We start from the raw sequence: 12,396 nt of genomic DNA, 5'->3' as shown, positions 1-12,396 counted from the left end.
ATTGCAGATTTTTTTCTCACAATTGCAGTGTAATATCTACCAATTCTGCCTTTTTTTCTGATGTGAGGCAATACATTTGCAATTACCTTTTTTTTTTTTTTCATTTTATATATTTTTTTATTCTATGGCAGAAATGGACCAAAATGTCACATTTCGTGTACAGTAGGTAAACAAAAAAAAATTGCAACACACTTTGACACTCAAGCAGAATTACAAGTTTCGCAAGGAAAAATATTAATAGTTTTTGTTTTTACTGGGCTGCTGCCAATGCATTTACTGCATTTTTTTCACTCTGAAATGCATTTATCAGGAAATGTAGAGCTCAGGCATTGAGATCAAAACCTTTTGATTTGCAAAAAAAAAAAAAAAAAAAAAAAAAAAAGGGCAAAGCAAAATGGAAAGCAAACTCCAGCAAATCTATTTGTATTTGTAAATTTGTAGCATTCTTCCTAGAAAAAAGACGAAAAATCTGATGGTTTTGCTTGCAAAACATTTTCGGTATGCAATAAAAGATGCAAAATAACATCAGAAAAACCACGGGGAGTGTTTTTGTCTTATTGCATATTTGCTCAGATTTGATATTCAGACTGACCTTCAAATATGTGCATACAAGTGTTAATTCTGCATATTAAACTGGGACACAAGAAAGCATTGCAAAAATGACACTCCTCAATCTTTCAAAAAACTATGTGGAAGATGATCTTATTTAAAATGCCTTGCTTTGAAAAAACAGAACTCTTTTTACAGACTCTAATGATGTGTTTCCACAGTTTTTAAAAAATGTAAAGTACATTTACCTTGGTATAAATGACAGAAGACTAGTATGAGGGACTAGTCTCAATATTTTTACCCCTATTTGGAAAGTCACAGAAACGCAATCATGGATTTTCTTTTGCTATTGGAGCAAACAATAATGCTGAAGTTACATTTCTTGTAGTTACCATACACCACTATAGTAATTTTGCCAACTATGACAAACCACAGATATGTAAAATATGGTCGATATTCAATCAGTTCTCATATTTGGAGCTGGGCTACCTGCCCCATTGATCCCTCAGCGAAACCCTGTGCGAGTTTAGAGGAAATGAAAGGGCAGATGGCTGCTCACAGTCTGTCTGGAGTCACGCTGGAAATACGAGGGCTGCAGAAGTGCTGCATTGTTGCAGTGAGGTCACCGTGTCTCGCGGTTGCCCTTCAGGCGGTGCAGCGGTCACCCGCGAACCCGCGGCCAGCGCCATATGGGACGTAGCCCTCAGCTACCGGCCAGAGAGCAGTTTGGCGGCTGTGGTTGAATGGTTTAGATCACAGTTCGGGTTGGAGAGCTCGCTGTAAATCAGACAGCCATATGGCAAAGCTACGGCTCATGATTCGTTTCAAAGACAGACGACCTGCTCTCTTAACCCGGTCATAATGGTCCTGTCAGGACATGCGGAGCTGAGCGCAACAAGCAGGTCCCGAAGTAAAAATCACATTTGTTTTGTCCATAGAGGAACTGATTTTTAATGATAACTAATAAACTATGGCAAAAATCATAATCACGATTATTTTGGTCAATATAATTCCGATTATTTAACATGATTATAAGTGGGTCCAGAACTTTATATGATTGGTTCATTTAAAGATAGCAATATAAAAGAAAAAAAGATACAAATGAAACAGTTTTTTTATGTAGTTAATTGAATGTAAAATAAAACAGCATAGACTTCACTGTAAGATTTAAACATGCTTTGTTTCTTATACAAACTACAAAGTGTCTCCGTCAAGAGCATTAAGTGATTTTGTCTTTGTCTTTTGTTGTTTGATTAACATTAAGCACAGAGACGGCAGAAGGAATATTACTTGTGGCCACTTTAAGAGCTGCACAGATCCAACACTGTAAAAACAAACACAATTTGTTGAGTCAACTTAAAGCTGTCACCCTGCTGCCTTAAATTTTTAAGTTCAGTCAACTCAAATAAGTTTAGTCAACTTGAAATGTTAAGTTGTACTAAGTCACAACTTAGATATTTACTTAGTACAACTTAACATTTCAAGTTGACTAAGGCAGCCAGGTAACAAATTATTTTAAGTTGACTCAACAAATTGTTTTTACAGTGATACTGTTACAAACATATTTTCATTGTCAACTGTTTACGTTAATTTGAGACATAAGTTGGAGGTTTACACGAATAATCACAAGCGCCACATTTTGACATATATTAGCATGCATTTGACCGTTTAGTTGCGCATCTTTTGCTAAACGTTCACTTTACTTGTCTATATTCTGTTCTGTCTCTGAACACATACACAGAATTCTCTTTCATGCTTTTATAAACACAACATCAAATAATCATTAATAAATAACATTAATAGTAACAGTATACACTGTAAAAACTATTTGTTGAGTCAACTTACCAAATTATTGGTTACCTGGCTGCCTTTAAAACTTTAAGTTCAGGTAACTAAAAAAAAAGTTTAGTCAACTTGAGATGTTAAGTTGTACTAAGTGACAACTTGTATATTTGAGTTGATTTAACTTAAAACTTTAAGGCAGCTGGGTAACAATTTTTCACTTTACATGATTTTACTAATTGGGCTTTTATGGAGGAGCGAAAGCATACCACTGGAAAGGGGGTGGAATCGGGAACCATAATTGTTTTATCTCGATTACTGCATTTTCATAATCGTTTGAAGCCGACATCAAAATCGAAACTGAATATTGATAAATTGCACAGCCCTATAATAAACTACTGTGAGCCATAAGCTTATTCATTGATGGCATATGCTTTCAGTAAAGCCATCAGCCTGGATGATTTCCTTAAAATTTTTTTTTTTTTTACATTTTTAGTGGCTTCATCTTGCGACCAGTTGTTCTTCAACTGGTTTTGCTTCTAGACCACATTCATGTTAGTAAAGAGAGATATACATGTGACAGCACACGGTGATGTATGATGTAAGGCATTGTGTGGAATACGATAGCCGTGAAAGACGCTAACGCTAGCAGAACAGCGGCGAGGCCAGGTGAAGCGCTCTGGACCGGCCGTGCCCCGTCCCGGGTTTGTTTTAGCTCAGTTTACCACTGTGAAAGGGGGTAGAGCGTTCTTTCCCATGCCCTCTCGCTCCGGGACACGCTCGTACCAGGAAACACACTGCGCATCACAGGAACTCTGGGAGGAAGTCAGGACTCCGCTGGGCGGCCGGCGTTCGCCGTCCCCGCTCACGTTTATTTTCTTGGGAAAGGTTTTGTTAGGAGTGGTGCGTCAGCAGGTGTGAGAAAACCATCAGTGTTGATCGCTGCGTCTCTGACCTGGAGAACTGCTCTTTCTGTTTTCTGAAAACAAGCTGATGTGTGTGAGAGCATGTTTATATGAGATTAAAGAGACAGTGCACTCAAAAATGAAAAATCAGCTGTTCACCCCCATGTTGTTAGAAATTCATGTTTTTTGTGAGACCCAACATGAGCTATTCAGCATAAGGTTAACACTAGTGTTATGTTATTGTTTTTGAGTTTTTAAAAAAATTTTAAGTGATTTTTTTATTTGTATTATTTTTTCTTAATATTCCTATTTATTTTAAATTTATTTTTACTTCAGTTTTAGTAAATTTAGTACTTAAACTTATTTTATTTTAGTTGGTTGCCAAGCCAAAATTTCAACATTTTGTTTAGGTTTTTCATCTAATATTTTATTTATTTATTATTGCATTTTTTAAATATTTATTGTTAATTTATTTTATTCCAGATTTATTTCATTTAGTTTTTTGTGAGACACATATAAGTTATTTAGCATAATGTTGATATTTTGAATTAGCTTTTTTATATATATATTTTTTTTACTCTTTCATCTAATATTAATATTTTATTTCAGATTTATTTTAATTAATGATTTCAAATAGTTTTTATTTGCAATAATAACACAGGTTGATGTTGCTTTGAATATACAAATTACAATAGCTTAAAAAAAAAGTAATTAATACTCGCATAACATTTTCCAAGTATGATTAGCTCGAAAATTGTCGTCAATGCTTCCATACAGTCACTTTATAAGTGAGATTCAAGAAGTTTGCATATATAGTGAAATTTTATCTTACAAAAATAAATCAAAACAAAACAAAAAAAGTCAAAAAAAGACCAAAAAGTTAAAAGTCAAAAACATAAATGCGCAATAAATACATTTGTTTTTCTTAGTGGCCAATTGGTAGTCTTAGGCCTGGTTTCACAGACAGGGTTTAGACTAAACCGGGATTAGGCCATAGTTCAATTAGGACATTTAGGTCATTTTAATAAACATGCCTTAGAAAAAAACATTACTGGTGTGCATCTTGAGACAAAACAGAGGCACTGACATGTTTTTAAAACCAACCAGTGCAAGTTTCTCAGACATTACATTTTAGTCTGAGACTAAGCTCAAGCTTTGTCTGTGAGAACAGGGGCTAGAATTTTGTACTGACACCTGTTGGTGGAAATTGTTTTGTTTACGATGCATTTGTGGAAATACAAGCCGATTAATTGCCTAATATTTGGCTGATCATTCAGGTGAATAGCCATAAATGTGAAAAATAAGCTTTTAAGCTTAAGATTCACTATATTGACTGTTTAGATAGATTACTTTATTATTGGCCTTCGGGAAAACTCGAATACTATCATACACCATTCAAATGTACAATGCATTTCTTAAGAGGTAGCAGTTGTTTTGAAGTGGAAAAAGTTTCACCTTTAACACGTCAAGCGATGGAATTATCGCAGCTTTGCTGTCGTTATGACAGTCACATGATATGTTTCTTTATTCACAAATATGCCGTACGGTAGTGTCGCAACTGTTTACTGAGAAAACAGAGCGAGCAGCAGCGAGACATTGTCTGTGTTTGTTTTAAACATTCGCTGGGTGCCGCCCGACCGCAGCCGCCAAAACATCATTCACCTCACTGCTGTCTGAACTGTCAGATTAATTAAAAAAGAGCTGAATCTGGCACGTCACAATCTGTGTTTGAGGTCACACGCGTACATGCCCACTCTTGCGTGATTGTATGAAAGCTCTCTTATTTCACCTTTTTGCTGCCCTTCCTCCTTTCCATCTTTGCTCCTGACAGCAGCTGCTCTCTTGATATTGCTCACATCCAGCGTCTCTCCGTCCCGGCCGACAGATGGAGGAGCCCTGAGGGAGGAACAGGGAGAAGTTTAGAGGAAGACAACAGCTTTGTGCTTCTTTTTGTCAGAAGTGACCTTACGGCAAGCGTGCGTCTTGAAAAGCAAAAGCAAAAACATTTTTAAAAATTGTTTTATATATTGTAATTATAATTTTTTTTCTTTTAATTACTTATTTTATTTCAGTTGCCAAGGCATGATTTTCTTTTAGTTTAACTTAAAAATAATTTTATTTATACTTATTCTAAAAAAAAATAAGTTTTAGTTTTTTGTGTTTATATTCGTTTTAACTTCAGTTACTTTACAGTTTAACTAAATTAAAATGAAATAAAAAGTTTCAGTTTCAACATTCATTTTAGTTCTAGTAATGTTTTTATGGCTTTAATTTTTAGTTAACCATAATAAACTGCATTTGAAAAAATAAATAAATAATGATAATAGAAATAGCAAAAATCAAACCAAAAATTTAATAAATAAATAAATTCAAAAAAATTCAAAATTCAAAATATTATTAAAAATATCATAGTATATCACTGATACTAAAACAACACTGCAGCAGTTTTCTCACAAGTTAATGTGATAAAGTAAATATGATCACATTTCTCAGACAGCAATGAGAAAACAAATACAGACTTTATTAGACATATTTCCTTTTAAAAAAGGAAGTTGAGGCGGGTCATATTGCAATCCAAATTCAGAGATCTCAATGCAAACTCCAAAATTTCTCATCAAATTCTCACAAAAGCATTGATTTTAGCTCAGCTCTCAATTGCGCAAGTTTTTTTTTTTTTTTTTGAAGTTTTTGAAACAAAGTTGAAGCTCAAATGAAAAAAACAGGTCAAGGTTAGAAGGTCATTTGCGGTGTTTAACCCGTATCTTCTCTCATTTGTATTCATGCAAACTATACCCACATGCAAGTACTGCACCTTGTCATTACCAGCCCAGAACAGAACAGGGATGGTTGCATTTCTTGCATTTCAGGCACAACCACCGTTTTTCGTCCGTCCTGAACTGCTGGCACGTCGTCCTGCCTGCGGTTTCCGATGCCAAATTATGCCAGGTTGAAAAAGCAGGTTACACATTGTTCTGTTCCAGGAACACAGTCCTACCGAGCCGGTTTATACAAACAAGTGTTTCACTGTTGTCTGTATCTCAAAATTCTAATTATGTGTGTTTTTGGAAACCGCAGGTGCCTCGTCATTGAGAAATACTGCCCGTTCACCTTTTTTTCCCCCGTGTAAGACACGATTAGACATGAATTGCGCTTTGTGCATTTTTATGTTCTGGTTCCTTCTTCGTATTTTACTTTCGAGATGCGTGCTGTTGGACCGAAGCCCGGTGTGCTTTTTAGGTCACATATTTCTGACAAACAGGTCTGTGTTTTTCAGGAGAGCTGACAGCTGAACACTTGCAAGCGGAAGTACGACTACAGACAGCCACAGGTCTGAATCAACTTCATACTTCACAGTTTGGATGTAATGAACTTCCTCTAGTGCATTCATGCTGGTTCAGATAGAAAATGTTGAAAAAGTGTTTCTTTTATTCACAGGAGCCACTAGATCTACACATCGGGCGACGATTTTAGGCCATGTGAGTGACATTACAGCTAGTTTTACTCACACTGGGCTTCACTTATACACTGCAAACATATTTTGCTTAATAAGTATTCTTGTTTTCCAATAAAAATATCTAAATCATCATTCTTAAAACAAGAAGCATGCACTTAAGAAGCAAAAAGCGCAAGATAAAACTTTTTTTTTTTTAAGTTTCTTTTCTCATTCGCAAATTGTTTGGCAAACTCTTCACAAAACATTCAATTGAAGACGACAAATTACATACGAATGGTTTTGCAGTTGATTTGTGAAGAATTTTGTGGCTGAATTTTAATTCACCAGTGTAGACGTACATAAAATATTTGTTTTAAACCATAGGATTTGGGATCAAGAATCATAGGGAATTCAATGATTTCCTAAATCCACTCAGTGGTCCCAATGATTCCAATTACAGTAATTTTAGTACTTCTGAGGACAAAATGACTAATGAGTCTGAGAATGACTCATTTGTCTGATTTATTAAAAAGAACTGAACCAAACTCATTCAGGTCATTCAGTCCTGAATTAGGTTCCGTTTAATGATTCAGAATCCATAACAATTCCATTAAGGAACCTTTTAGTTCGTTTGAAAAGTTCATAACTCATGAACTTGAGACTGATTCACTTTCATTGAATCAGATTCATTAAATAGAACTGAACCAAAGAATTTATGGACTTTTTGAGGTTTTGGTTTTGAGATGTATGTATTTGCATACAACAAACAACACAACCAGTGTAGTCTAATTCATAAACAACTGATTCCCATGAAACAGTTTTTTTTAATGGACTGATCACGAATCAGCCTTATATCGGCTCATAAGAGTAAGTTGTTTGCAAAAGAGTCATTCATTCGCAAATTGGATTCCATTAATGTTTCCTGATTTTTTTAACAGTTCAATTAATTATTCTTTGAATAAAGTAAATGTTATCGGAACATTTTTTTTAATAAATAAACATTTTATTTCTGCTATTTGTATGCTGCGATGCACTAAAATAATTAAAACTAAATCATTGATTTTTCTTTTATGCCAAAAATCATTAGGATAAGTTATACATTTCCTACCATAAATATATCAAAACTTAATTTTTGATTAATAATATGCATTGCTAAGAACTTAATTTGGACAACTTTAAAGGTGATTTTCTTAATTTTTTTTTTTTTTTTTAAATTTCAGATTTTTAAGTAGTTGTATCTCGGCCGAATGTTGTCCTATCCTAACTCTACATAGATGGAAAGCTTATTTATTTAATTCATTCTAAATAATAAAACTATAATAGTATGTCAATTACAGTAACATAACTTACTGATCAATCCATTTAAAAGAACCAGTTCATAAGAGTCATTTGTTTATGAATCAGTTTGTGTATTATTAAGAACATCACAACAGAAAGACTTTATCTATTTATTCCTAAGATCTGTTTCTCTAACTACAACTCTTTGCTTTGACAGACACGCTGTCCTCAGTCATGGCTGCTTACGGACAGACGCAGTACAGCCCCGCGTTACAGCCGGCCGGTCCGTACACACCGTACACACATCACACACAGGGCTACAGCATGGCGTCCTACAGTGAGTGTCATTTCACAGTCCCACCTGCCCTAAATAGTGCACATCACAGCTGACCTGACAGCTGACCGTATCTCTTTCTCTCACCCGATCAGATATTAAAACAGAAGATGGTTTGAGTCATTCAACAGGACAGAGCAGTTTGCTGGGATACACATCCAACTTCAGCGGCACTCCACCTGCTCAGACGCTCTACAGTTACTCCACACACGGTCAGTGTCACAATCGGCTGTTATCATTTCATGCAATAAAACACATGGTATTTTAGAGCATGGGATGAGCAGTGAACCAAGCAATAAAATATCAGAAATAAGCATTCAGTCACTTTGCATGCAGAGAAAATAAGGAAAAGTGGTGTGCAACTGATCATTAGTGACGATTTTTCAGGAATTATCAAATAATATATGGATTTTCTGAGCATTTAAATATAGTAAATATATCTAGTGGCCAAAAAGCATTTAATTAGATAAAAATATCTATGCTTTAATTATTATTGCTTATTTATTTTGCTGTAATTTACATGGCTGTTCAATTAAATTACATAAAATCTTAGTTTTTTTAATAACTTATATTCATTAAATATTTATAAAATAATGTGCACAACTCTGTTCAAAACTTTTGGGATCTGTAAGATTTTTTTATGTTTTTTGTTTTTTTTAAAGTGTCTTCTGGTCACTAAGACTGCATTTGTTTGATCAAAAACACAAAAACAGTAATATTGTGAAATATTATTACAATTTACAGTAACTGTTTTCTATGTAATTATATTGTACAATGTAATTTATTCCTGTGATGCAAAGCTACATTTTCAGCATAGTTTCTCCAGGCTCCAGTATCACATGATCCTTCAGAAATTATTCTAATATGTTGATTTGCTGCTCAAGAAACAGCTATCAATGTTGAAAACAGTTGCGCTGCTTTATGTTTTTGTGGAAACCTTGATACATTTATTTTTTATTAAGGATTCTTTAATAAATAAAAAGTTTAAAAGAATAGCATTTATTTTCAATAGAAATCTTTGTTACTATTATAAATGCCTTTACTTTCACTTTTGAACAATTTAATGCATCCTTGATTCATAAAAGTAAATATTTCTATTAAAAAATTATTTTAAAAATTATAGTATAGCCATGTTGGAAATTGCTTGCCAAACAGTCAATTGTACAGTTTAGCATCATTATACAAACTTATTTGAACACAGATTGACCAATCAGAATTGAATATCCCAAAAGTTGTGTAATATATTCATGAAAATTCTAGTTAATAATATTTAACACAATACAAACAAATACACATGAATTGAACATCTTTGTTGGGTGGATAGTTAGCAAAGTCCCCACAAATACACACACAGTTTTTCAGGTGCCGTCTACAGTTGATCCCCTCAACTCACACACACACACACACACACACACACACACACACACACACACACACACACCTGTTCCCCATTATCCGCGGTCTGGCTCCTGGCGTCAGGCGTCTCTCTCTGCTCTCTCAGGAGGTCAGAACCTTTCTCCGCTCCCCTCCACAACACGCTGGCCATTGGAGGAGCGTGTTAGTGTGGGAGTGAGTCTCAGACGGGATCTGAGCGTCGGATCGCAGAGGGTCGCCCCTCTTCTGCCCGCAGTCCTGATTTTGCCACCGCAGTGTGAAATTGACCGCTCTCGGTCAAGGTCAAAGGTGAAGTGGCAACAGGCACGTTTTTAGGTTTAAAGGAACAGAATTATTTACTAGTCATCATCATTTACTCACCCGCATGTCGTTCCAAAGCTGGATGATGTTTCTTCCATGGAACACAAAAGGAGATGCTTTGAAGACAATTAGAGGTGCTTGAATTTTTTCCATGCTGTGAAAGCAAATAGTGGCTATAGGCTGTCAGAGGACAAAAAAAGGACGTCAAGGATGAAAAAGCAACATAAATGTAGATAAAGAAATCTTATAAAGTCATATGATAGCTTTGTGTGAGACAGGGTTATTATCATTAAAACTATTGAAAACATTTTTGTTAACTGAAATAAGATGAAAAACTTAAAGTTTAGAAATGTCGCCTTTGCAACTGAAATAAGTTTAAGCACTGAAATGACTAAATGGAAATAAGTAAAAATTAAACTGAACTAAAACTGAAATTAAATTAAATCAAATTTTAACAGTTCAGAACAAAATTGCTAAAAATTAAAAAAAAAAATATATACAAAATCGTCATCATTCAAATAGGCACATGCAAAAATGTTCATTTTCAGGGATTATTGACTTGAATATCAGTCTGATCCTCACAAAAATGTTTTCAACGTTAATAATCTGAAATGTTTCTTGAGCAGCAAATTAGTGTTTTAGAATGATTTCTGAAGTATCATGTGACACTGAAGACTGAAGTAATGATGCTGAAAATTCAGCTTTGATCACAGGCATAAATTACATTTAACAATATATTCACATAGAACACAGTTATTTGAAATTGTAATAATATTTCACAATTGTACAGTTTTTACTGTATTTTTAAACAAATAAAACAGCCTTGGTGAGCAGAAGAGACTTCTTTCGAAAACATGAACAAAATCTCACTGATCCCAAACTTTTGTAAAACAACATGTGCGAACTCTTCAGACATACAAAATCATAATGCACAAGACATCTACTTCCTGTCTGTCTAATCAGCATAATCAATGAGTTATTAGTGCTATGGCCGATAATATAATCTATTATGTATTACAGTGATTTACGGTCATTCATAAGCGTCCCGAGACATCATTTACTGTAAAATTGTCTGCTCGTGAAATGGATGGATTTCTAATGGGTCTGGGAAAATGCGCTTATTACGTCTCGCGCTACATCTCGCCGGCCTTGTTTGATTTATAGGCGAATTCCAACAGGAGACCTGCTGTAGCATGAAATAAATAACCCTTCTCCGGGTGCCAAAGGTCCTCGCGTTTCACCGCTGTGGAGAAAATCAGAAACACGGCCCCGGCGTTCGCCCGCTTCCCTCTCTCCCACTTTGAAGACTTTTTGCTTGCTTCCTTGGAGATTTCGTGCTGTTTTGACAGAGTCATTTATCTAGGGCAGGTTTCAGAAAGCGAACGAGCGGAAATATGAAGGAAAAGAGACAGAAAAAAGCGAACTAGACAGGCCTGGAGAAAGACATTCAGACTCTGAAAGTCCGATAACGGAGACGGATTTGCTCTGGGCTCCACGCTGCCCTTTCTCACCTGAACTGTTTTTGCAGTCATAAATCAAGCAAACTTTCTCTGAGCGCTTTAAACGAGTCTATATTTCACCAGCCATCCACAAGCCGTTCCTCGGCCGCTGCCTGTCGTGTTTCCTGCGTCGTGTTTGTGTTGGATCGTGCGCTTTGGAGTGTCTTTACCACAGTCAGCTCGATGTACGCTCTTAAACTAGCTTTGTGCTTCTTTTCCAGGCGGCAGCATTTCTTCTGGAATTTTCCAGGGTGCAAACAGCATCACAGGCTCAACGCCATTCAGTCCTGCACAGCAGGTGGGTCAAATTAGGAAAATGCATCACACAGCACCTTTACTGATGGACTACAACATCCTTGAAGACACACTGTTATACTGTACATTACAGTATCATTTGACTTTATCAAGCCAACTATTAATGAATGCTGCAATAGATGGTTTACAAATGGACAAAATGAGACACGGAAAGTAGTAAATAATAGTCTGAGATGATTCATTTGTGTCATTGTTTCCATCAGGACTTCTCAACATATTCTAGCTATAGCCAAAGTCAATATTCACCATACTACAACACGCACTACAACAGCCCCTACATCACAACCAGCAATATCACACCCTCAGCTATTACCACAGCGATACCCTATCAGCACACAGATCATCCCGCTGTATCGACCAATCACAGCCCGGAATCACACACAGGTGAGTTCTACAGTCAGAAATGATGAGGCTGATTTACATTCTCAGTGTTATTTTTATATTAGATATAGGGAATGCTTACTAAAAATAGTGATACATAAATATATGGAAAATATGTACAAAATAGTATGAAAAAGTTATAAATATACACTGCCAAAGCTGCAATACTTAAGACTAAAAAAATCCCAGTTCAAATATCCATATTTTTCACTATATGCCTTTCTG

The 12,396-nt window shown here is 35.4% G+C and overlaps 1 protein-coding gene across 1 annotated transcript in view; it reads left to right on the top strand.

Annotated features, from left to right (window-relative positions):
* The window catches only part of eya2 (EYA transcriptional coactivator and phosphatase 2), a 43,546-nt gene that overhangs the window by 15,123 nt on the left and 16,027 nt on the right, over positions 1 to 12,396 (top strand). The window contains exons 2-7 of the mRNA XM_073852611.1: positions 6,511 to 6,564; positions 6,672 to 6,712; positions 8,165 to 8,284; positions 8,377 to 8,493; positions 11,697 to 11,773; positions 11,994 to 12,174. Coding sequence (XP_073708712.1) covers positions 8,182 to 8,284; positions 8,377 to 8,493; positions 11,697 to 11,773; positions 11,994 to 12,174 — 478 coding nt within the window. The 5' untranslated portion in view covers positions 6,511 to 6,564; positions 6,672 to 6,712; positions 8,165 to 8,181. The remainder of the gene's footprint in view (positions 1 to 6,510; positions 6,565 to 6,671; positions 6,713 to 8,164; positions 8,285 to 8,376; positions 8,494 to 11,696; positions 11,774 to 11,993; positions 12,175 to 12,396) is intronic.

This window comes from Garra rufa, chromosome 12 (genome assembly GCF_049309525.1).
Source record: "Garra rufa chromosome 12, GarRuf1.0, whole genome shotgun sequence".
NCBI lineage: Eukaryota > Metazoa > Chordata > Actinopteri > Cypriniformes > Cyprinidae > Garra > Garra rufa.
This window is presented reverse-complemented; position numbering and strand designations above follow the sequence as displayed.